This window comes from Takifugu flavidus, chromosome 5, assembly GCF_003711565.1.
Source record: "Takifugu flavidus isolate HTHZ2018 chromosome 5, ASM371156v2, whole genome shotgun sequence".
NCBI lineage: Eukaryota > Metazoa > Chordata > Actinopteri > Tetraodontiformes > Tetraodontidae > Takifugu > Takifugu flavidus.
The window spans coordinates 7,166,601-7,192,497 of NC_079524.1; the positions used below are offsets into that span (position 1 = coordinate 7,166,601).

General features: G+C 43.3%; 1 protein-coding gene across 5 annotated transcripts; it reads left to right on the forward strand.

Moving 5' to 3' along the window:
- vps13a (vacuolar protein sorting 13 homolog A) lies at positions 1–25,865 on the forward strand. Of its 5 annotated transcripts, none has more exons than XR_008950492.1 (76): positions 1–213; positions 805–848; positions 933–975; positions 1,047–1,142; positions 1,222–1,320; positions 1,941–2,050; positions 2,155–2,214; positions 2,903–2,962; positions 3,261–3,341; positions 3,677–3,734; positions 4,049–4,176; positions 4,286–4,392; positions 4,471–4,642; positions 5,051–5,113; positions 5,264–5,393; positions 5,685–5,779; positions 5,939–6,084; positions 6,197–6,395; positions 6,488–6,602; positions 6,941–7,077; positions 7,268–7,400; positions 7,736–7,853; positions 7,941–8,085; positions 8,247–8,352; positions 8,484–8,656; positions 8,777–8,933; positions 9,080–9,159; positions 9,246–9,305; positions 9,512–9,716; positions 9,804–9,920; positions 10,067–10,170; positions 10,354–10,521; positions 10,669–10,976; positions 11,054–11,201; positions 11,373–11,535; positions 11,702–11,826; positions 11,929–12,098; positions 12,208–12,464; positions 12,622–12,794; positions 12,889–13,032; positions 13,122–13,331; positions 13,442–13,585; positions 13,713–13,814; positions 13,893–14,045; positions 14,132–14,390; positions 14,721–14,881; positions 15,088–15,191; positions 15,283–15,589; positions 15,800–15,936; positions 16,070–16,361; positions 16,502–16,606; positions 16,690–16,836; positions 17,072–17,203; positions 17,327–17,460; positions 18,145–18,213; positions 19,113–19,245; positions 19,455–19,512; positions 19,637–19,808; positions 20,297–20,450; positions 20,537–20,683; positions 20,809–20,890; positions 20,967–21,036; positions 21,127–21,241; positions 21,316–21,429; positions 21,521–21,666; positions 21,731–21,812; positions 21,929–22,042; positions 22,194–22,269; positions 22,379–22,542; positions 22,683–22,728; positions 22,795–22,918; positions 23,057–23,171; positions 24,643–24,728; positions 24,829–24,929; positions 25,013–25,087; positions 25,163–25,865. XR_008950492.1 is itself a non-coding variant. In XM_057032238.1 (76 exons), the coding sequence occupies exons 1-76, from the start codon at positions 114–116 to the stop codon at positions 25,208–25,210; spliced, it is 9,798 nt and encodes a 3,265-aa protein (XP_056888218.1). In that variant the 5' UTR covers positions 2–113; the 3' UTR covers positions 25,211–25,865. The 5 variants fall into 5 exon arrangements, 4 of the variants coding, with proteins under 4 accessions (XP_056888220.1, XP_056888221.1, XP_056888218.1 ...); XM_057032238.1 differs by having other exon boundaries at positions 2–213; positions 24,806–24,929; XM_057032239.1 differs by lacking the exon at positions 18,145–18,213 and having other exon boundaries at positions 2–213; positions 24,806–24,929.
- Positions 25,866–25,897: the final 32 nt, after the last annotated feature.

Sequence of the window (25,897 nt, forward strand, 5' to 3'; positions counted from 1 at the left end):
ACGTCATCTAGAAGCGCAGGTCCGCGAGCCGATCTGGTACCTGTCACCTTCCAAGCAGGCGACACCTCTGAATGTAAACATGGTGATAGACAGATGAAATAAATAGAAGCACAATGGTTTTCGAAAGCTTGGTGGTCGATGTCCTCAACCGGTTTTTAGGAGACTATGTTGTCAACCTTGACAGCTCTCAGTTAAAGCTCGGCATCTGGGGAGGTAAGACGAACTAACTACTTGGACTGGCTCGCCGAGCTAGCTAGCTAGCTAAAGCTAATAACGCTAGCAGGCAGCACTGTGACAGTCTCCCTCAGCTGTCAGTGTCAGTTTTGCGGGTTTGTTCAGCTTTACTGACCAGAATGAGCAAGCCAATGCAGTTAAGCTTAATTTGTAGATAGAAAAGAACGCTGAACATGTTAAAAACAGCTCTCCTCGAGCCCTGGCGTTTTCCCCTCAACATTTCAGATTGAGAGAACGCAGGGTCACACCCTTCCAGACTACTGCCATTATGACTGAACACTTTTCTACTACATTAGCTCTTTTTTATGAGCTTCAAGATAACAAAAAAAATTCGTAAACACGTAGCACGAGAGCAGAGAAGGGTTTGAAGCCGCTTCTAACGTGTACTGACTTGTTGCAAGGATCCAAATCATTACAAAATTCTGACTTTTCGTGTCACGCTCATTATTTTTAACTATCATAAAAAGACAAGTTGTCGTGAAAGACATGTAACAAGTGCGGTCTGCCTTAAATGCATCCTGTTGTGTTTATGGCAGCATTCATCACCAAGCACTTTTCCCTCCATCACAGGTGATGCAGTTCTCACTAATCTTGAGATAAATGAAAATGCTTTGGTAGGTATCCAGTAATTGTATAAATAAGCCAAATAAGTCACGCGTTTTGGATTTTCATCAGATTTTGCCCTTTTCTTTTTGCAGAGTCAGCTTGACATTCCTTTTAAAGTGAAAGCTGGTCATATAGGTGAGTGTCGTTACTCTTAGCTGTCTTATTTGTGCAGAAGCAGGTTTCTCACTTTGCGTCTATTTTGACAGGACGGTTGGAGCTGAAGATCCCATGGAAGAACCTCTACACACAGTCAGTAGAGGCGACATTGGATGGTGTCTATCTCCTCATAGTCCCCTTAGCAAGTAAGAGCACAAAAAATGAGCAAAGCTTGCGAACCATTTTTCACAAATATACAAAACATTGAGTATCTTTTATTTCCAGGCATAAAGTACGATGCAGAAAAAGAGGAAAAACAACTTCAAGAGGCTCGTCAGAGAAAACTACAGCAGATAGAGACAAAGTTGACTGCTGATGACCAAGGTCAGGGTTCAGCTCTGATTTAAAAGGGGAACGTGTGCGAGTCTGGTGAATCTTTTTGTTTGTTTAGCTGCCCAAGTGGAGATCATGTTACTTAGGGGTGCTTCAGTCGTCCTCTTGGTCAAACTGTAAGATGCAACTAGCGGGAGGAAGAATTGTTCTTTTCAGGTGGTGGGGCAGTACATTTGTTAAATATATGAAAAGTATGCAAAACTGGATTTGTGGTATGAAAATTTGCTAAAGCAGAGATTCAAGGCATCTGCTTGTGGTTTCATGGTTGTGACTTCCTGTGATGTCGGAGAACCCAAATGTTCACACTTTTTATTTTCTGACATTTAGCACTGCTGAGCCTGAACTTTATTGTCGTGTTTTGTGCACTGTCATGCGTTGACGTCCCAACAAATGCACTTAAATGGTTAATTAGTTTGGGGAACAATGTTCTCATATAAAATAGGATGTACATGAATGTTGATAGGTCCTTTGAAGGTCATAATGTGCTTGTTAAGTGGCTGATTTTACAAGGAGAAAAACATTTTCCCCCCCAAACTCTCACACACACTAAACACGTATTTGTTTTATAGTGGTAACAGATCATGAAATCACTTTGTGTTTGATTGTAACAGAAAATTCTACATTGGAAAAGCAGGACACCTTTGTGGAAAAGCTTGTCACTCAGATCATCAAAAACCTGCAGGTGCAGATCTCCAACATCCACGTGCGCTATGAAGACAACGTGAGTATCGTGCAAGTTTGTGTTTGCCATATCGAATCAGTACAGCTCAAATTTGGGCCGTAAGGTAATCAGCAAAACGAGTGAGCGCCTCCGTTTTTTCACAGGTCACGAATCCAAACTCGCCTTTGTCTATCGGAGTGTCACTGAAAAACCTCAGTCTTCAGGTATGGATGGGTTGTCCATCAAGTATTTATTCTGCCCCCCCTTCAATTTAACCACCAACATTAATGTTCTGTAACCTGGTGATTAACTCCATTAAAATGTCCCAGTTTTCTCTAAAGGACCGCTTTTTGTTAATCAGACCTGGAAAACTATAGAGATATAAAACATCTTTATACATGAGAAGACGTCCAGTTGGCTCAGAATGAAGCTCTTACGCTTTTATTAACTGGACATCTGATTCCTTACACCAACCAAATTTACAATTGATGGATAATCTTTTGAAGTGAATATAAATAAAGCTGCAGCTGCCAAATGCTGCGAAGTCAGCTGCCAATAAATTACTTTGCGAATGCTAAATCAATAAACTTAATGTCAGTGCTGCATCAATATGAAATAAGTAGATATGACTGTAAATATACAGGCCTGTTCCATTATATAGAACCTGGTCTGTGGATGCGTTTGCACGTCTTCTGTCTTAATGTTTCTTTTTCTGCAACCTTGCGCTTCGATAATGCAGACCTCTAATGTTCCGGGACGGTGCAAAGTGCAGCCACTGAGATTCAGTAGCAAACGCTTTCACATGGAAAATAGCTCCATTCTCCTGGTCTAAAATCAGCTTCACATGTAACAGATGTTAAACCTTAAATCGGGCTCTTCAAGGCCCCCCGTAACTCTTTGTTTGACTCACAGACGGCTGATGAGAACTGGACCCCCAGCCTTTTGGATGAGAATTCCAGGCTGTTTTTCAAGGTAAAAAAATTCAACCACTTCAGAGTAAAATGAACTGGAATCATTGTCTTTTCTAGTAGTTTCAGCTACTTGTATTACTGGTCATCTCACGGTAAACAATGTCTACTCATGGACGCGAGAGTGCTGCTTTCATCGGTAGTTCACATTAATGCCGTGTGATAGTGATCTTGTCTCTGGTCTCAGCAGTTTCCTTTGTTCTCTGCTGTGAACAGTCAGTACCAGAGTGATGATTGTAAACTACTCTTCCTATTTGTCCTTCTCTTCCTCCTCACATTGCTTTCTTTTTCTGTTTCCCCAGCTTGTTCGTCTTGACAACTTATTTTCGTATTTGAACGTCAACTCCGTACTCTTCTCCGATTATAGCACAGAGGAGGCTTTGGTGAGTCACACTGCTAAAATGACCCGTTGTCTCTGCCAACATAGATTTATTTTGAGTCTGATAACCACTTTTGAGACACAGACTCACAAAATTGCATCCAAAACACTGTAAAGTTAAAAAAAATAATTTCTATAGAAGAATTTGCAATTTAAGGATTCACAATATGAAAAGCAGTGTTCTGTGATGTCTCAGTATTCAAATGCCATGGGAACCGTTGGGAAAAGAACCATTTAAATGTATTATAAAGTCGTGTAAACGAGTTTAGGAAAATACTGGATTATGAAACAGAAAAAAGAAAATACAGGAAAATGAACCTTGTGTCCTTGTGTTTGCAGCAATGCCTCCAGAGGAGTATGGAAGTTTACGATTCGGATTCTAGCAATCACGACTTCAGTGAGTGTCTCACACCTCATTTCTGCACGTTTTCCCTAAAAACAACCTAAATCCACGCGGTATAACATCTTTATTTCTACGCACGTCATTATTTTTGCATACAAAGTACATGTGGATATATATTTTGCACTGTAATTTCTGTGAAAAATAGATATCACACAACGTGATTCACCACCAACACATTTCTAGCGTGCGAGTGCGGTGTGTCATCCGATATCACAGATTTGTGATCTCATACAAGCAGAAAGCCACGTATGGCCTCATATCACGAGTTTTATGGTGTAAATTTAACATCTTTTTAATCTGTGTTGCAGTTTTTCGTCCAATATCAGTGGATGCTAAACTGCAGATGAATCCGAGGTCAGATGTGGACTTCTCCTCTCCCAAAACAGACCTCACGGTCAATCTGAGTGAGGTGGCCATTGAGCTCAACAGATCACAAGTACGCGTACATGAGTTGTGAAAAGAGCGAGAGAATGGAAATAATGTAAATAGTGAAAAGATGAATATTTACAGAATCCCTCTTATTTGCTGATTTCCTGTCTTTCCAGTATGTTAGTGTCCTGGAGCTGCTGGGATCCGTGTACATGATGTCACGCAACCTGCCGTACAGGAAGTACAGACCCGTAGTCCAGGTTCACAGGAATGCCTCCATATGGTCAGCAAGCCCCTTCGATTTTAAAAGGCCACACAGTGATGACTGCATAGTGACATTCTGCTCTGTTGCCTGTTGTAGGTGGAATTATGCGATCACAAGCGTTCTTGAGGTCGATGTGAAGCCTCGGCTACACATGTGGTCATGGTGGCACATCCGCTGCCATCGGCAGATGGTGAAGTCTTACAAAGAGTTGTTCAAGACCAAAATCACCAGCAAGAAACCAACTGAGGAGTTACTGAAGGCCCTCGAAGTGAGACCACATTTTAAAATAGTCTGTTTTATAACCCTGTGCAATTAATTTGGCTAAACTGAAGACATGTCCACTTACCACTGCACCTGCATTTAGGCTTGTCCATTTCCTACTTTACCACCAAGGATTTGTTGCCTATTGTGAAGCATTGATCTCCGTACTCTTGTCTTCCATTCTTTTTGTCCAATTATTGATCCAGAGAAACATTACTGCTAATGCAAATTGAACCTCTGTCCAGCTGTTTCTGCTTGATTCTCGTTCAGTTCTCAATGAAGCCTTTGATGTAAGAGACTGGGGGGTTTCAGTCTCTGCTCTGCACAGCACCATCCTCTCCTGATGTCATTAACGGTGACATGAAACAAGGAGCCGCTGAAAGCTGTAATCAATTTGTGTTATATCTAATTTCAGGAACCGGAAAAGACATTGGATATTTTTAACATCACTCTGGCTCGACAGCAGGCTGAGGTGGAGGTGGGTTTTCAGTCCCCCCCCCCAAAAAAATGAGTATCTTCACTGTCACAATTTGTTCTGTCATTGTAGCATGAATTTAAATAAATGAAGAAGTCACAAGATAAAAATAAATTCCACGTTTCTCATAAGTCATATTATTCTCCTCCCCAGGCCAGCAAGGCAGGGTTGTGCATTTACCGTCCGGGCATGAAGATGGAGGAAGAGCAGTCTCAGGGATGGCTTAGCTGGATGTGGAACTGGGGAGGAGAGGCTGAAAAACCAAAAGATGTCAAAAGTGGAGGTATGACATGAAGGACAAAAATCCAAAACACCTGCATGGATGTTTGTGATTACAGAAAGAGTCCATTGTCTCAGTGAGCACTTTAATATGGCTTGAAATCTTGATGTAGTTTTTAGGTTTTTGGCAATTGCATCTTCCACTGACTTTTTCTGTGACTACATCTATGATCGTCGACGACCTTTAGAAATGAGTAATACGAATAATGTGCTGGATCAAAAGTCAGGAAAGTGGGCATTTTAGTTCACTTTTCTTAGCATTTCTCTTCCCCGTTGCTCTCCGTCTGTATCTTAGGCTTTGATGAGCTGTTGACGCCTGCTGAGAAGGATAAGCTGTACACTGCCATTGGATACAGTGAGACAGATGTCAATCACAACCTGCCAAAGAATGTGAGTCACTTCCTTCCTGACTCCCACCTCCTTAGTCATGCATTTTTATTTGTCTCTCTATTCATGATCCAGTGCTGCTAGAACAGAAATAGTTCTTCAAAGAACAGAAAAATTATATACTTGATGTTAAATTCACACTATGTTGTGTCTTTGTTCTAGTTTGAGGACACAAAGATCAATTTTCACATGGAAAGGCTGTCGCTGTCCCTCAAAGACAAGGACAAGGACAAAAACGAGATCATGAAGGTTACTGTAGGCGAGCTCAAGTCCACACTCACACAGCGGTCTGGGGCAGAAGCCATCAAGTATGTTATAGCTGTCTATAAGTCTAGGTGTTTAAAATCCTGGAATTCAGTGTGAATGTAACATTTCCTACTGTGAATCCTATCATTGTTACCCCTCTTGTCTTTTTCTAAGAGTCACAGCAGAGCTCAGTTTGTTTGAGGTGACAGGCCTGGCCAGCCAAAGATCTGCCCCTACCCTCCTGTCATCGAGGAAGGCGGCTACAGCTGGGACCCCGCTCTTGTCCTTCTTATTTGAGACCAACCCAATAGACGAAACCTCCAACCAGAAGTTACATGTGCAGTCGCAGCCCTTAGAAATCATCTACGATGCTGTGAGTGCTGCCTGTCACGCTGCACGTTCAACCATGACAAATTACAGAGGGAAAAAGAAAAGGAAAAAAAGTTTGTTTGTGATGCTGTGTAGATTACAGTGAACACCATGTCGGAGTTCTTCAAGGCTCCAGGAGACGTGCAGCTGGATGAGCTCACCAACGCAACACTAATGAAACTGGAGCAGTTTCGAGATCGTACAGCCACTGGTCAGTTTAACTCTGCTATTGGTTCTCTGATGAGCAAATGCTCACATTCCTCTGTGTTTACATATCAGTCATTATCTCATCCACCCAGCCGGAGTCTGGAGTTCCTGTTTATCTCTCTGACTGATTATTTCCTCTGAAAGTTGATGGCTGCAGTTCACATAAAATTGCACTTTTTTCCCCCAAAGTCCCCCCCCCCCATATAGATTGTTATAACACATAATAAAACTATATTTTTCTAGAATATTCTTTTGGGCTTTTTTGTGAAAAGACCTTGAGACCTTGCTACATATTTATCTATACTTTTGTAATTGTTTAAAGGCTGTTTAATTGTTTTCTAGGTCTACTGTATGTGATTGAAACACAGAAAGTTCTTGACCTGAAAGTGGACCTAATGGCCTCCTATGTCATTGTTCCTGAGACTGGTTTCTACAGTGGTACTCAGAACATCCTGCTGTTGGATCTTGGTCATTTCAAGGTCAGAAAGGAAGTTGTTAAGTCAGTTTGTAGTTAGTGTTACAAAAGATTTGTCCATACTTTGTATCTGGTCTTTTTTTAAAATATAAACATTGAGGGAATATTGTGCAAAGATGATGAGGAATGATGCTGATCTTTAGCTCTGAAACGGACATCTAAATAAAAAGCCGACCTATTTGATTTATTTTCAGATAACAAGTCTAAGCAAGAAAGATCTTCCTCAACTGACCGTGAACACGAGCAACCTTGAAGAAATCATGTCCAGAGCCTACGACAGCTTTGACGTGCAGCTCAGCAACCTGCAGCTCCTGTACAGCAAACCAGGTCCCTCCACTGATGCAAATACTATAAATACTACATCCAGGCTCAAAGTGTATTTATTACTCCCCTGAACTCAGAGAAATATAGAAGAGGCGGTTTAACATTTTTATGCATATTTATATGTCAACATAATTTACACATGAAAAAAGTAAATAGATTTTTTTTTATAGTGGTTGAATTTCCAATCATGATTTATTACTTTTGAGTTATAAATCCATTTTTTCAAAGTGCTTCTGGGACCATGCACACTAGACTTTGGTGTTATAGATAAAACCATATTTCTTGCACAAACAACCCCCCTGTGATGTCACTTAATGAACAATTTCTGTGTGTGGCAGAAAGCGATTGGAAAGTGGCACGTAAACAGAGAGAGTCACCCCTACACATCTTAGAGCCGGTCGATTTGACAGTCACTTTCAGCAGAGCGATGGTTGTAAAAGACTCCCGCATGGCAAAGTACGTTTTTTTCCTAATTGACTATAGGAAATAGATGCTGTCAGACTTAAATTCAAAATGATACTTTTGTGTGTATCTATGTTCCAGGTACAAAATGTCTGGAACGCTGCCTCTGTTGTCACTTCGCATTTCTGATGATAAACTACGAAGTATTTTGGGGTTGATATACAGCATACCTCTGCCAAAGAGCACTGGCCCTTCCCCTGGCAGTCTTCAAGCCCCTGTGTTAAAGGTAAGACAAATATCTTGAGCCAAATTTAAAAAGTTGTGCAGTTATAATGTTATAATACACATTAATTAAGATGAGGAAATAACACGATAATAACGACTGAAGAGATTCAAAAGTACATTTTGGCTAGTGTGGTTCTCACCCTGGTTTCCTTTTCTCCTCAGCTAAAATCCACTCCTCAGCTCACTCCCAGAAAATTCCTGAACCTACCGGACCAGCGCTCATCGCTCATGTTTGAGTCCTGTGATGCCATCAGCATCACCTCATTGGGTACCAACTCTGACTTTACCTGCCTCGTTTCCACTCACATAATGATCATACGGACAAACAATGTTAAAAAAATCCTTTTACAGGTGCAGGATTACATTTCACTCTTGCATTTTTTTAAATGTCTGCGTTAGGATCAGAGGAGGATTTGTTCTATGATGCTCCCAGCTCTCCCATCGGTGATCGAGCCTTCTTTTCTGATAATCCGCTGCCGCTACGCTACGCAGACCTACACAAAAGAAGTCTTGTCAAAGAAGACATTCCAAAGAACATGACTGACTTTATCATGACGTTTGTCATCAACACGGTATAGAAAAGTTGTTTTCAGCTTTCCTGAGCTTAGTAATTCTCCTGTTGTCCCACTTTTCTCACCTGATTATTTTCTTTTTGTGTTTTTTCCGTCCTGCTCTTTTTTCTGGTCATCTAGTTTTCTGTCGAGTTGTGCCGCCTGTCAGAAGATCAGGAGATCACCGTACTGCACTTAGACATAGAAACTCTGGGCACTGAGTTGAAAATTAACACTTTTGACATGACATCAAACACTTATCTGCGAGAGATCTGCCTGAAGTGCCCCGAGTACATGGGTCAGTGTTTGCTAATACACAATTTTACTTCCATATCTTAGCCTAAATGTTTGATATTGATTTTACAATTAACGCTCCAAAGATTATTTGTCTGCTTCATCATAGCTGTTTTTTTTGCCATGTTTTTATGTTTTAATCTCCTGTAGATTCTGAAAACAAGCCGGTTCAGTTACTCACTACCTTAGACAACTCAGAGGTTGACTTGCTCATCCTGGAGTATATTAAAGTATGCACAAATTCCATACCTATTGATAAATATTTTTCTATTTTAAATTTGAAATCACCCCTCATTGTGGATTATGTTTCTTTTAGGCTGATAAAACTGGCCCAGAGTTCAAGACTCAGCACAAAAATACAGAGCAGCTCATTAAGGTAAATGGTTAATTAACAATTAGCATGCCTAATAGTCTGAATGAATGACAGTTGTGTTTTATTGTAATAATATAGGTTTTGTGCCATATAATTAAAGCTGACAATTACTTGACATCAGTAAAGATGTCTAGTGCCTAAAAAGTAAGCATGCCCTTTATGTTTCTTCAGTGCCAGTTTTTTAATATTGCGATGTTGGAATCCTACAGGTGACCTTTTCATCCCTGGATGTCCATCTACATACTGAGGCCCTACTCAATGCCATGAACTTCCTAAACAACCTCCTTCCTCCTCCTGCTAAGAAGGAGGAGGAAGGAGAAGGAGGGCAGGAGGAGCTCCCCACCATCCTAGAGGAGGATGAGACAGAAAAGGAGGAAGAGAAGACAATGGAAACTGTTGTCACCAAGAAAAAAAGTTGGTTTTCTTTCCAAATGTTGCAGTCTTCATACTGTTTTTGCACTACGAACTCACTGTTTTTTAATGGACACTTTTTTTTTACAGCATCAAAGATTACAAAGTTTGCAGATGTGGTAAATCTGCATATCAGAGCAGATCTCCGATGTCTGAAGGTTTTCATTCGAGGGCAGAAAGCTAGGATCTCTGAAATCATTATTGAAGGTATGTAAGTGCTGTTAAATGAATGTCTAATACATGTGAGCACAGTGTTTGGTCCTTTTCAATGGTATTAACTAGCAAGGATGCAAGAGCATACTGTTAAGAAATGGAAAGAATGTTTCTTAATTTCTCAACTTCCCAACATCCAGGTCTAGTTTCCCAAGTACTGATGAAGAAGAAGGAGATGGAGGTACAGGCAAACCTGAAGAGCATTGTCATCTTAGACTGTGCCCAAGATGCAATGTACAAGAAGGTATCAGCAGCATTTGTCCTTCCTCCTGTGTTAATGTACATGTAATCCATTAATGAACGGTATTATTAATGTACTCATGTCTTTTTCTTCTATACCCTTGTAAAGTGTATCATTTATTTTTGATGAGTCCTTATTGATATTGCTTGACACAGTGCAGCTGATGTTCTGTGTTTCGTTGTTTAGGCTGTGTCGATAGCAGATAAAGAGGTGTTTGCCTTTCAAATGGTAAATTATACAGATGCAACAGAAGGAGACGCCTATTTGGACATGTCTCAAGTTGATACTGCCGTCACCCTGAATGTGGGATGCATTCAGGTCATCTTCCTCAACAAATTTGTTTCCACCATTTTGGTAAGATGAAAAATTTCTTGTTCAAGATTATATCCCATATTAGCACTTATCAGATGCATACTCCATTTCACATTTTGTTTGAATCTGATTTAATATTGTGTATTTTTCTGGAATTTGTCACTTCAATTTTTTTTTTTTCCATCGCAGGCCTTTATTAACAACTTCCAGGAGGCTAAAGAAGCTTTGGTTGTGGTGACAGCCCAAGCTGCTGAAAAGGCAGCCACTGGTGTAAAAGAGCTGGCAGAGAGGAGCAGTCGGATTCGTTTAAATGTCCACTTTAATGCTCCTGTCATCTTCCTGCCGCAGTCCTCTTCTTCCTCCAATGTCATCGTAGCTGATCTCGGTCTTCTGTCTGTCAAGAACCGTTTTGCCAAGCAGCCCTTTAAAAGTATTGTTAAGATTCCGCCTGTTGTGGACATAATGACTGTAAGACTGACAAACCTCAAAATGTACAGGTCAGAAACTGAGCATCATGGGAGAACAGTAAAAATGTGGTTTGGTTTCATTAAAACGCTCTCTGCCTGTGTTTCAGGACCACATATATAAATGGGGGCTTTCAGGGAGAGATACAGTTGCTGGAGCCCGTCAACCTGGACTTGGAAATCCAGAGAAATCTTTCCTCCAACTGGTACCACAGCATCCCTGACATTGGGATCACTGCTCATCTTAAACCAATTAGTGTAAGGAATCACGGTTTGGGAGAAAATGGAGTAGCTTGGGAAATATTTTATTTTTCTATTTATTTTTGATTTCTACTTTTTTATTAATCTTATTTAGCTGTTTGTCCCTATTGGTTTATCGTTAAACGTCCCAATTATCACATAAGACTTTATCATGATTGTCCAAAACAGCTGATCCTGAGTCAGTCTGACATGACAGTGATCCTGCGAACTCTGAGTGAGAATCTGTCAGAGAACTCCGATGTCCCCCCTCCAGCTCTTCCATCCACTGGTGCAGCTTCCTCTGATGCTGCATCAAACAAAGAGTCACAGGGCTCCACTGGACCAGCCAGTAGTAAGATTTTGATTTTACTTGTTTTGTTGCTTGAGTTTTTTTCTCCACTAAAGTGGAATGATTGACTTTGACAAATGAAGGTGGCAGATCTGCAGAATTGAACGGAATTTGTAAATGCTACGTACACAAATAGGAGGTGTGGATTTGTGCTGTGATCGCTTCATAGGTAACACAGTGGTGACAGCTGCTGTGGTGGAGACCCAGCAAAACATCAAGATGAAGACCACGCTTAAATTAGACTTCAAGTTTGACTCAATGACGCTGAGCTTGTACAGCCCTGATGAGAATGTGGTAAGGCTCATGTTCACTCAAAGCATTTGGGACATACTTGATAACTTGACATGCATTTTTCCTCTTTATGACTAATCTAACCTTTTATTTCTCGTTACATAGGTGCACCTGGTGGATTCACGTGACGAGCAACTGAAGTTGGCAGAGTTTACTCTGGGGACAATCTCTACCTCCGTTAACAGGTTCTCAGATAGCTCCATGAAGGCCTCTGTCCAGCTCGCTACCTGCCTTCTGGATGACAAGAGACCCAAGATCAAGACAGTCACCCCAAGGTACAAGGGCAACACATCACATACGTTCTTGTGTGCATTTGACTTAATAAATAAGAAAAGGAATCTTGCTCTGTGATGATAAAGAAATATTTGATAATGTCTTCTCCAGGATGATGGGCCTGAGGCCTGGAGGAGAACAGAACAAGATGGTTGAGGTGCACTACCGCCAGGGCCGTGAAGGCATCAGTGTGGAAACAGTGGTACAAGATGTCTATCTGTGTGCCAGCATGGAGTTCCTGCTCACGGTCGCAGATGTTTTTCTTAAAGCTACCCAACACGGTTTTGCCCAAGTGCCACAACCAAAGACCTCTGCTGGAGCAGGGGAGAAAAAGCAGGTCAACTCCACTGTCACATCTAAGGAGCCCAGTGAGTCAGCACTAACTTCTCCTTACAGTAGCTGTTGTTTCTAATGTGTTGTGATTAATGTCACACCTTTATGTCATGCTATACCTGCCTGTTGTTTTAACTGCTTGGATGGGCATAGCATGATGCCGTAGTGACTTGGTAAGTTTATTTTCTGCAGACGTAATGTCAAAGACAGAGATCAGTCTTTTGCTCCGTAACCCGGATATCGTGTTTGTGGCTGACTTGACACGTGCTGATGCCCCAGCCCTGGTCCTGTCTACGCAGTGTGAGTTGTTAATGAAGAGTTGTGCAGAGGGGTCACAGATCACCGCCGTTATCAACGATCTAAAGGTTAGGAATGGCAAATATATCATTCTGAGGAAAAAAAGCTTGAATAAAATATTTCCTCAGTCACTGAGCTCAACCCCCCCCCCTTTTTGTGTAGGTTATGGCATGCCCCTTTTTATCAGAGAAGAGGAAAAATAATATGACCACTGTGCTGCAGCCATGTCAGGTGTTCTTCCAAAGTACTCAGACCCCAACATCTCCACAGGCTATGGAGGTCTCCATGAATGCCCTCACACTAAAGGTAATTGTTTTCATATGGATACATGAATTCAGGAGTGACTTGTGTTGCCCAAAAACCAGACTAAAAACTTTTTTATGTTTATGTGGCAGGTATCCCCACTCATCATCAACACGGTGATCACAATTCTTTCAGTATTGAGCCCCGCCGCAGAGACCCCAGAGGAGCTTGATAGCCCAGTTCCCGTAGATCTGTGGGAGAAACGAAGTTGGAAGGACCTAAAATTCTGGTTCCTAGAAGAGGGTGGAGATGAAGACACAAAATCATTAACTCCACTGGTACCCCAGGGGGAGTCATTGCAGGTATTGCACTGCATTTAAATTAAATTTACCTCAAAAACTTGACTTGTTTAATGTGGTAATGGTTTCTTCTATAGTTTGGCATATTAAAAGTTGACTCTCTGTCCTTGCAGATGAATATTAAATCTATCTGTCTGACTCTGGAAGCTGGAGTGGGACACCGCACCATCCCCATGCTTCTTGCCAAGTCATCGTTCAACGGAGATGTGAAAAACTGGTCCACATTAATTAATTTACATAGCAAGCTTGACCTGGAGGTAAAGCAAAGTTAATATACATAATGATCATAATAATCGATCAAAATATTTATTTACTGGAGGTCTTTTTGGTTTTTTTTTGCCACATTTCCTTTGATTTTATTGCAATTAAACCTGTCTGTGCTAGGTTCACTATTACAATGAGATCATGGGAGTGTGGGAACCGCTGCTGGAGCCATTAGAAGATGAGACAGGAGAGGGTTTCAGACCCTGGAGACTGGTTTTAAAGGTACTTACACCACACATACATTTATTGTATAATATATGCTTATTTGTGTATTCACAGTTTATACCATTATATAACTAGATGAAAAAGAAACCAGTGAGTTTCCCAGGACTGTCTGATGAGGTGGATTACCAAATCCCAGACTATAAAACAGTCATTGTCATCAGCAGTAAAGACCAGCTCAACATCACACTTTCTAAATGTGGACTAACTATGCTCAGTCACCTGGGCCAGGTAAGAGGCGGGCTGTAGCAGCTTTAACTGTTGGCCAAGAGAGGTGATAAGGTCGTCTGTAACCTCAATCCTCTTCCTCTTTCCAGGCATTTGCGGAGGCTGCCAAACAGACATCAGACTCTTTCCAGAAGGAAGAGGCTCCGTTTGTAGTCAAAAACCGCCTGGGCCTTCCAGTCTCTGTCCGCTACAGTGAAATGTTTTCTCCCATCGGCCAACAGAGCACCACATTCACTGTGAAGCTACAGGATGGTGAAACACTTGGCATGGACTATTCCACTAAGACAGAGTCTGACCAGTTCTCTGCAATGATCTCATTATCCGGAAAGGAGTACTACATTCAGCCAAGTAAGCTGACATACTTTAATACTGAAATGTTTAATATCTAATTTTGGCATTTGCTTGAAACTAATTGGAAGAAATGAAACATTATTTTTGAACTGCTGTCATTAATAAACATTAATAGTTTGGAGATTTACAGATGTACAGTGATCCAACAAATTAAATAGTCTTGACCAGTCTTCTGATATGTGTCTCAATATCTCAAGACTAGTACTAGAAATTTTATTTATTTATTTGGTCACCGTTTAAAGAAAAAAAAGAAAGAAACACGAGGTTTGTTTTTTTTTAAATTAGGAGATAAAAATAAAGAGTTTCATTTCTTTTGGCTCTTTGCAGCTCCAATGGGTCACACCTCAGCCAGTGTGATCCCCCTGATCAAGGTGGGCAAGGGGATGTACAGTGTTGTGCACACAGAGTCAGGAGTCACCTGTTTCCTGGTCTGTCAGATTTCCTCTGTGGAGGGCAGCAAATACATCAAGATCCGCTCACCTTTCCAGGTACCTCATTCTTCTAGATGGTCATGCATGTTCATTCAGGCAAGCTGCTCCAGACAAATTAAGGCCATATTATATACATTTTTGTCTGGCACCTGAATTATACATATAAACTCTAAAGGTTAACTTGTATATTAAAACACAACTGGATTACAAATCAAGATGAAATGCCAAAAATAAACCTTTCTTATGCTTCTACTTTCCCACAGATCATCAATCATTTTCAAATTCCTTTTAAAGTTTTTGAAGGATCCACATGTCTGGGTAAAGCTCTCCCTAATGAAGAGTTCTGCGTTCCACTGGATTCATATAGGTGAATAAATGCACTGTAAAATTATTTATGTCTCCTCCTGAGTTTCCACATTGGCCTTTTGTTCATTCTTGTCTCTCTGCTGTCCCTTCAGGTCTGAACTGAGTCTACAGCCAGTCCTAGTAGATGACGATCAGGGTGAGCAGTTTGAGTGCTCGGAAGGCTTCAGTTATGAAGATGTCAGCATCGAGCCGCCCACCAAACGCCTCGAGCAGACCTGCCGTCGCCGTAGTGGTGAGGGAGGAGTGCTAATGGTCAATATGGTGCCGGTTAAGGATGCTGTGACATTCAAACACACTGGAGATGTTGGAGAGAACTTTGATGTACCTTTTGTGGTGCACTTGTGGCCCTCCATCCTGCTACGGAACCTCCTTCCATACCCCATCTCTTACAAACTAAAGGTAGGATGTGTCTGGTCTTCACTGCTCCTTTAGGTCATTTTGCCCGTTTGCCAGCATCCAATATTGAAAGAACACATTTCCATGTCTGTACAAGTAAATGGCCTTCTAATAAGAAAATCCTCTGTCGATAATTGCTAGACTCATCTTCATTAATTCTAGGCTACCGTATTACAGACCGCCATGCTCAGTCTCCTGTTTATTGCTCAATAGGACAGCGGAGTCTCTGCTCCTGAGGCCACTCTGAACCCAGGCCACTCTGCTCAGCTGTACACTGCTGTCATCAACCAGTCCAGTGTTGATCTTTGTCTTCTAAACTACCTGTCTCAGGACTGGTCTTCTGTGTACAGGTTGGGATGATTTTATTTGGATTTCACTTGTTTACTCTCATTGGCGCTCACTAATAACTTCACATCAATTAGACCAGGGCAGGAAAACAAAATGTTCCCTATCGTGGAATAAACAAATGATCTCGTCAAACAGTTTCCTCAGTGACCAAGAAGAAATCACCTTCATAGTATTCCAGTCTGTGCGAGATCCTAATGAAGACGACGAAGGCCCAGAGATGAAGAGAGCCGAGTTGGACATAGCTGTGCACGTCAAATATGACCTGGGACAGATGGTGGTTGCTATTCACTCGCCTTACTGGATGGTGAACAAGACAAACAGGCTGCTGCAGTACAAAGCTGATGATATTCACCGCAAACACCCCCTGGACTATGACATGCCCCTGCTCTTCTCCTTCAAGCCCCGATACTTCCTGAAAAACAACAAGGTAAAAAGAAATTGACCTGATAACGTCTGGCATGCTAACACATCCTTCTATTACCGGTATTGATGGCAACATTTTAGGATGAAAGCTAAATTAAACATGACTCATCAAAGTGCTTTTAGACTAATACAGTCGCTCCACAGGTTCGTCTCATGATCTCAGACAGCGAACTGTCTGACGAATTTTCTCTGGATACAGTTGGAAGCCACGGAGATGTCAAATGTAAAGGCCGGTACAAAGATTACCTGGTAAGATGCTGCTACCCGCACACTTTATGTCCCCAAGTTCATATAGACAATTTAATTCTGTACTGAGTTGTGTTTGATTTCAGGTCGGCGTGAAGATTGAAGCCAGCAGCTTCACGCTGACCCGCATCGTGACCTTTGTGCCGTTTTACACGCTGGTGAACAAAACTAAGGAAAGCGTGTTCATATGCGAGGACGGGTTGGACAACTGGACCGAGGCTCAACCAGAAGAGGTCAGAGAACAAAAACAGTTAATGTTTGTATTTGCGATGCCTCACACATCTTCTTGTTTTTACAGAGATATGCTTAAACGTGAGACATGTCACGTTACTGATCACTGACATGACTCAAGTGTTGAAATTTTTTGGTCAGAATTCTTGTATCGGGTTGGATTTTTCAGAGTAACGTGCTAACATTTCCAAGCAATGTTGTATAGACTTCCAATATTTGATTTTGTCCTGTATTCAGTCGGGTATTCCATTCTGGCCTGAGAATGACACCAAACGGCTCAAGATTAAGGTGGAAGGCTGCACCCTGCCTCCCTGCTCCATCGATTTCACAAGACAAGAAAACTGTCTGTTGCTCCATATGGACAACTCTGTAAGTAGACGTTCACGTTCAAGTGTCAAATATTAAGAGTTACAAGATCCCGTCACCATCGGAAACAAAGGAGATTGTGATGATGTATTACAACTGCTCGCCTGTTTTGTTCCCTTTCTGCAGCTTGGCGGGATCATCGTTGACGTAAACCTGTCGGAGCACTCGGCCACGATCCGATTCTCGGAGTACCACGACGGTGCCGCCCCGTTCCTCTTAATCAACCACACCAAAGGACAGACTCTGCAGTTCTATCAGAGGTGAGAGGACAGAGAGAAAAGAACTTGTAATGTCAACAGAGATAATCCTAGTGATTAAATACTGTTGGTCAGAGATCTGACCGAGTGAAATGTTGAGTGGACAAGTTGCATTTTAATGATTTCAGCAAAACGATTCTGTTTGATTTGAAATGTCAAGATCTGTATCACAGATATCTCCACCGTTTTCCTGGAATATAACGTTTCCTTGTTTTATTCTTTGTGAATAGTCCATATATGTCACAGACGGAGCATTTACTTTAAAGGTATAGTTTCAGATGGGCCAAACATGACATGAGCAACATAAATATTCAACTAAAAACTAAAATATTCTATCATGTTTTAGGTTGTATAGAGTTTTGCTGAATTATGCTGCTGTCAGTCCGGGTCCCAGTTTCAACAATTATACATTGTTGGTTATGATTCCTCTAAGGAGCAATCAGAGCTTATGTAGCATAACATTAACATGTAACACTATGACGGCCATTCTCACAATCCAGTTTACACTTAAAAGTAACTTGGACCGCTCCACATCTGTCTTGTTATTTTGTACATCTTTATTTTCCACATTTCTCCTGCACTTTATTCAAATTTCATTCATATATTAGTTTTATAATTCTTTTCCCTCATAGAACAAGTTTTATTGTTGGGTTTTTGTGTTGCTGATAGTGATTTATCGTTGTGCAGTGCCCGGACAGACTCCGCCTGGGTTGCTAACGACCTGCTCGACCTCTCCTTCTCAATGGAGGAGGACAGGTAGAAAAAAAGTGACCGCTGAAACCTCTCCTGATAAACTCTGAACTCAGTACGAAGCAGAAAACTCAGCACTGTAAAAACTGAAGACATAGTCAGTCTGTTTTTGGTACAAAAATGTGCACGTACACTTTCACAAACAGCCGTACTGAGTGCAGGGTGATCACGTGAAGAGTGCAGGTAATGGGTCAATTCTGGTTTGTGTGTGATCTGCTCCTCACTCTTATTGATGACAAGTGATTGTGTTAAACGCCTGACCAAAACACAACACATTAATCATGCATTCATCTTTTTCAACTACTGAATTTATTCTTTTTTATGTAAAACTTAAAGAGCACATCAATTGAAACAATCTAAGACATTTTATCACCATTTCAGCTGAGTGATAGATGCAGGTCAGGCATCTTCTAAACCAGATTAGTGAGGATTATTGTCTTTTGAGCTGTTGTTGATTCCTCTTTACTCCTTAAACTAGCTTTGACTGCTTTGACCGGGTGGGATTCTGCCAGCGGAATCGCACCACCTGCTTCTTTCAGTGGTTCTGCTTGTTTTCCCTTTTGTAGGTTAAGACTTTCTGAATTCTACCGTCCGCTTTCCAAGGGCTGAATCTACCTCTCCAGGAGATACTGCAGACGTTTCTGTTTTGATATTTTTCCTTCATATATATCTGCATGCTTCTGCTGTAGTTTGGTGGTTTGTGCAGGGATGTCTTGATGGGTGCTGATAGTGAGAGGGTCTTGGTGACGGCTCTGTTACGTTGCCTTCTCTTTTATGATGATGCTGTACTGCCTTTTTGTGCCTTTTTCCATCTCAATATTTCATAATTCACTCCTTGACCGAGTTTCCACCTGTGGAATTGTTGCTGACAGATGAGTGTTGGTTGATTTCATCTTTGTTTGCAGTTCTCAGAAGGAGGAAGAGAAGGATGAGCTGGAGCCTGGGAAAGCTGTGTATTACACCTGGGCTGAATCCACTGGGTCCAGAGAGCTGTGTTGGAAGTGTGGGACATACAGTGGGAAGCTCAAGAGCGAGGAGGTACTGGGCCACCCCTCACATACCAGTGATTGATGCTAGATTTGCTTTCTTGTTATTTATGCTTTTTGTTGTCTTTTGCTGAAGGACTTTGTTTCATCATATTTATTCATCATTTTTATATATGGAAACTTAAACAGTTTAGATAAATGTCTGTAGAGTTTAACGAAGATGTTTAAATGAACATATTGTTAATGTGTCTGCTCCTATAGGATGTGTGTCTAGACATCAACAGTGAAAAGAAACTGTTTGTGCTCTCCTTCTATGAAGGTAAACTAGTGGAACCTAAATCCTCTTTAAATCACAGCTGCTGCTAAAGACACAGCTCACAATATACATTTCTATATGGAATGATTAAATGTTAAATCAGTATGTACTGACCGTTGATCTGAAGGTCTCCAGCGTGTGGTGCTGTTCACGGAGGACCAACACACCTACAAGCTGCTCTGTGAGAGCGAGAAGGTGCAGCTGGCTGAGCAGGAAATCCTCCTGTCGCTACAGAACATGGGCGTGTCCCTAGTCAACAACAACAGCAGCCAGGAAGTCTCCTTTATTGGGATCACAAGGTAGCTAGAGCGTTCACTGTATGCGGCACAAGCCTTGAGGTGATGCTGAATTGACTTCAGCCTAAAGTCCTGGACTCTGCATCAGTGGCCACAACCCAAATAATACTCTGAGTGTGTTTGTGTGCAGAACAGCTGCGTTGTGTGTCCGCTCCATTCTCTGCCTTCCCCTAAACCACACCATTACTGGACATTACTGGATGATAAATTCTGTTTTACTTTCTCTTTGCACCGACTCCCTGTTCCGCACTCGGCTCCACTTTCATTGTGGAGCGCAGACGCCACGCCCACGCCTGGACTCTAACATATATTCAGATTTGAGGAAATAGCAGCCCAGACTGAAATTAAGACCTACATTTTTGCAAACAAACAACAAAAACCTGGCACTTACACCTGCTTCCCATAGCCGGGCAGGGCTCTGTGTATTTGTGCATCCTCCTGGGTTCACATTGAAGTCTGTAACATCTTTTTGCACCCTTTTGTTGTCTCAGCTCTGATGTGGTTTGGGAACTGAAGCCGAAGAAAAAGAACCGTTGGAAGACTCTGAGCACCAAAGAAACTGAGATGCTGGAGAACAGCTACAAACACTACGTGGACACTGAACCCTTGGACAACGGCATCGTCGACCTGGAAAACGGCTACCAGGTGTGGCAGCAATCACTGCTTGTAACGCTGGAACACAAATGAGGGTTTCATCATGCACATGTTGGTTTAATTTGACGGTCTGGCAGGTGTCTTTCACACCGAACGGTGTGGACATGCGGATGCTGCAGCCGTGCAGCGCTCCCCTCAGGAGGCACTTCCTGCCAGCAGTGAAGGTGGAATACAGCGTGTCACCGCGACAGAGTGCCTACCGTGTCCAAATCCACCGAATTCAGGTAAGAGATGCCACATCTATCAACTGTGTAGCCGTTGTATTTAAGAGAATCACCCCCCCCCTCCACTATGAGTGCAGGATTTGTTGCATCCCAAGACTTTGAGCGTTTGTCCTCTCATCTGACAGATCCAGAATCAGCTTCCCGGAGCCATCTTCCCCTATGTGTTCTACCCTGTAAAGCTACCTAAATCCATCACCATGGACTCAGGTCTCTGACGTCCTGCATGTGCTGGCTGTTTGCTGTGTTTCTGACTAACAGTTGGGATTGCTGTTTCTTTCCACAGAACCCAAACCTCTTACTGACATCAGCATCGTCACCAGAACAGCCGGACACTCTAACATCTCTCGCATTAAGTAAAAAACACTTTTTTTCCCCAAACAAAAATACAATCATTTAAAAAAAAACCCTCCATTAACCTCGACGTGATGCAAACGCCTTCTCAGGTATTTCAAGGTGTTGATCCAAGAGATGGACCTGAAGCTGGATCTTGGCTTCCTCTACGCCATACTGGACCTGTTCTCACCCGAGAACGCCAGCGTCATGAGCCCGGAACAGGAGGTTTGCAGACACTTTTCTGATTTCTGGAGCATCTGTGCTACAGTAACGTAAACTTCACCCTTGTGCTTCTGTAGGCGGAGCTGTTTGAGACAGATTTGGAAAACATAAAGATGGTCCTGAACAGTGTCTCTGCCGCTGACACCTCTCCCATCAGCCTCTACGAGTATTTTCACATTTCCCCCATCAAGGTTTGTCCAGACTAGAGTGATAAAACGGTCCAAATTCCAACCTCCTGCAGAGCAAGAGTTCTGTTGCTCAGCTGTGTCTGTGGTTGTGCAGCTGCACCTGAGTCTCTCCCTGAGCACCGGAGGGGAGGACGGGATGAAGCAGGAGCGAGACACGGAGCTCATTCCTGTGCAGTCGCTCAACCTGCTGCTGAAGAGCATCGGTGCCACGCTCACGGACGTGCAGGACGTTGTCTTCAAGTAGGACTGAATCTCAAAAGGCCCTGGTGTAGTCGCGCTCTCCTAATTCTTTTCTGCATTCCAGGTTGGCCTTCTTTGAGTTGAATTTCCAATTTTACACCACTCAGCAGCTCCAGTGGGAGGTGATCAGACATTATTCTAAGCAGGTAACACATCCACAGTCACAAAGGCAGGGAGTGGACTGGTCCTGCTGGGGGAGCAGACAACAGTGAAGGCAAAGGATGCTGGCGGACTCATCTGCTTTTGTGCATTAATATTCCAGGCTATTAAACAGATGTACGTGCTGGTGCTTGGCTTGGACGTACTTGGGAATCCTTTTGGCCTGATCAGGGGGCTGTCAGAAGGATTCGAAGCTTTCTTCTATGAGCCGTATCAGGTAGGAATGTTGAAATGAAACACAGGTGAATGCAAGAGCCTTAGTTTGATCTCTGCACGACCTCTCTGACAGATTTGTGATGTAGGAAAAATGCAGATTAGCAGCTGGGTTTTGTTCTTGTCCAGCTGTGTAACTCTGACCACTGTTCCAGGGAGCCATCCAGGGACCTGAGGAGTTTGTTGAAGGAATGGCACTTGGGGTGAAAGCTCTGGTGGGAGGGGCCGTAGGTAAGTTCAGGCTTCATCATAAATGGATCAGCAGTAACAAACAGAGAAATCTTGGTCTGCATTCTCAAGGTTCTCACTTGTTTTCTGTCTGTATTCATCTGTCTCCCAGGGGGTATAGCGGGCGCGGCCTCCCGCATCACAGGCGCCATGGCGAAGGGTGTAGCAGCCATAACGATGGATGAGGAATACCAGCAGAAGAGACGAGAGGCTATGAACAGACAGCCCAGTGGCCTCAGAGAGGGGCTGGCCAGGGGTGGAAAGGGACTGGTGTCTGTACGTGTTGAGACTTGTGTAAATGTAGAGAAACCATACCGTCGGCTTTAGCATGAGAGGACATGACCGGGAAGAGAGGAACTCTGCAATACTGAATGAATCGTCAGCTCTGTGATAGTGTGGATGTGTTCTCCTTTCAGGGTTTTGTCAGTGGGATCACAGGGATCGTCACCAAACCAATCAAAGGTATTACGCCACCTGTCGCTCGGCCCTGGTGATGTTCCCCTGACTTATGCTAACGTTGGTCTGCAGGAGCGCAGCGGGAGGGCGCAGCCGGCTTCTTCAAAGGGTTTGGAAAAGGTCTGGTGGGTGCAGTAGCCAGACCCACCGGAGGCATCATCGACATGGCCAGCAGTACTTTCCAGGGAATCAAGAGGTATGTTGAGCTGGTGTGTGCGCGCGTGTACGTGCACAGGTGCGCGGGACGCTGCAGGTAGATGCTGATGTACCCAAAGGGCTCCTACATTCTCACTGCACCTGTGTCTCAATGAAGTGCGTCTTGTCTCCATTTTAGGGCAGCAGAGACGTCACAAGATGTCGAGTCCCTGCGTCCCCCTCGCTTCATCCACGAGGACGGCGTCATACGCCCGTATAAGGAGAGGGAGGGGCTCGGCAGTCAGATGCTCCAGGTGAGAACACAGACTGCAGGTTTAACATTTTGACATTGTTCACATACAGCTGAATATTGTCTCTGTGTGTCTCGCTGCCTGTGTTCTTTCAAATTTTGTTTAAACGCCCTTCCTGTCAGTCTATAAGGACGTAGGGTTGGACTTCACCCGGATTCAATCATCTTTTTATGTTAATTCAATTGACAAAATCCCACCGGAAATTAAGCACCTTTGAAGAAATTTGAGGCGTCTTCGGTTCTAAAGTGGCATCCATGTGGACATCTGGTCTTCACATGGACGTTAACCTCATCTGTGGAACACTCATTATCTTGATAGTGAGGCTCGAACCGGTGCCTCCGTTCTGCACGCTCTGGTCGTCGTAGCTCCTTGTGTTGAGCTGGCTTTCATAGAGGAGCCCCCGACGCCGCTGTCGTCAGCCAAACTTTACCTGCGCAGTAACTGACAGGCAGAAATCGCTGCATCAACAGCGTCGGCCCGTTTCAGGGAGCGACACCTTTACGGGGATGAGCGCGGCTCCACGCTCGCTAACGTTGCTAAATGAAGCGCCTCACACCTTATTGGCTGTAAAAACGGTCTCTACGGCAACATTCATCAGCATCAGTAGATGGTGTTGAGGCCGTGGTGCAGCGCGGGTCTGTAGTTAGCTCCACATGAAGGGTTCTCTCCTCTCTGTTCGCTGATTCTGTCTCTCCTGTCTCCTTTTGTCCTGGTGTCCACAGAGGAATTTGACCCACAGTGAAAGTGGCAGAAGTGACTGGGAGGATGAGTGTGAGGAGCAATAACGGCCCCCGTAGTTTAGCCTTTAGGTCGATGTGTAGCGGCGTCTTTCAGCCCAGACATTTTAAACAAGCCAAAGCCCCTCTGAGGAATTCCACGAGCTCGACTCTTTACTGGACATAAGAAAAGCATGGTTTTGGTATTCTTTTATTGAGTGTGTGTAATTTCTGTCTTCTAGTAACTGGTAATATCTGGCCATTAGCGGAAATCCATTTAGTTACGCAAGAGTTAGTGTTCTCTCCCTCTGCGTGTGTGTGTGTGTGTGTGTGTGTGGCTGCTCCAGTTTCCCCAGCGCCTCAGAGCAAACAGGCCAAAGCTGCAGCGGCTCCAGACCCTCAAACTGGCCTCCAACGTCCGCTGTTCAATTTGTTTAGGGACAATAAAGTTTCTCCTTCATCATTACATCAATACACCCCCCCCCCACAAACACACACACACCCACACACACACTTCTCTTTACTTTTTCCATTGTTTTAAACATTTTATTGTCATTTGTTGTCGTTTTATCATTGTGTCACTCCATCCTGTCTAATAAAAGATTCACATTTCACAACTTTTACCTGTTTTAGTCTTCATTTCATTTCATTTCGTTTCATTTCATCGCTGCCATATTACTGTGTCTCTCCAGCCGTGGGACCTCTGGCCAGTCCTCAGACCGTCCTGCCTAAAATATCCCTCATTCCTCTTTCCTCAGAAAATCGAGAACGGACGTTACGCCAAGTACAAATATTTTGCCCACGCGAAGGTCAATGAGTCCGACATCCTCATGATCACCAAGCGGTGAGTGTCGCCACACCTGGAATCCCAGACATTTTGGTGCTAATCCTCAATGTGTTGAGAGATTTCTCTGCTTCCAGTGGAATCTTTTTTGTGACCAAAGGTACGTTTGGCCAGCTCACCTGTGAGTGGCAGTACCTGTTTGAAGAGTTCACCAAGGACCCCATGATCGTCGAGCACCGCCGACTTCGCATTGAAGCCAAAGTAGAAACCCTCCCGCCGTCCATAATGCTGTCGAAATCTGTCAAAATCTGCGCTCACCTGTGGACTTGTGTTTCCTTTTGAAGGAGAGAGTCAAGTCCGTCTTCCACGCAAAAGAGTTTGGGAAGATCATCAACTTCCGAACCCCCGAGATAGCCAAGGTAAGTTCAGCCCGTGGGCCTCCGCCAGCCCCTCGCCGCACACTCGCCATTAAATGCCTCTCGTCTCTCCCTCAGTGGGTCCTCGCCAAACTGGACGACGCCAGAGAGAATCTGCCCAAATAGCTCGTCCACCAGAGCGGGACAACAGTGCCTTTGTACATTGCATGCTGCTTTAGTGTAGGTGGAGATGAGCGGCGGAGCGTTGATGCCTGCATGCCGACTTAAGTGCATTTACATGGAGTTTACAACAGTATGAGTCGCTCGAGAAGAGGACTGAATGGAATAGAATCATTTAACCGGACAGCATCCACACCTTACCCCCCCCCCCCCCCCCCGACTACTGAGGTGCTATCAGACGAGAACACTGTAGCGCCCGTCACGCCGCACTGGATTATATGAAAGGGAAATTCTAGGCCTTCAGAACGTCTCTGCCGTCGGAGACTGTTCCGTGTCACTCCGACACGCCTGTTGCTCACTACGGGATTGGCGTCCGTCACTGCTGTACATGAAAGCAACGCCTGTACATCTCAGTCACACTGGGTGAGGGCATCAAAGGGTGTAATTTTTAGATTTTTTTTTATGTTTTATATCACACGTATGCAATGCCAAATATGCAGAGAAACTATGGGAAACGCCAGAGAATGGAAGACCGACGCTCGCTCCTACGGGAGGACGGGATGGGCAGGTCTCTACTAAGGAATATTTGTCTGTAATTGACGTTTGTCAGGAGAGCGCCCCCTGCTGTTTTCAGAAAAATAAAAATTGAAATGTCTCAAAATCCGACAACCTTTTTATTTGTTAAGGAAGCGC

Coding starts and splice junctions, on each gene's coding strand:
- vps13a (XM_057032238.1), top strand. CDS start 114: ATGGTTTTCGAAAGCTTGGTGGTCGATGTCCTCAACCGGTTTTTAGGA. Junction 8,086..8,246: donor TTCAAGCCCCTGTGTTAAAG/GTAAGACAAATA, acceptor TTTTCTCCTCAG/CTAAAATCCACTCCTCAGCT. Junction 13,815..13,892: donor CCTGGAGACTGGTTTTAAAG/GTACTTACACCA, acceptor TTATATAACTAG/ATGAAAAAGAAACCAGTGAG.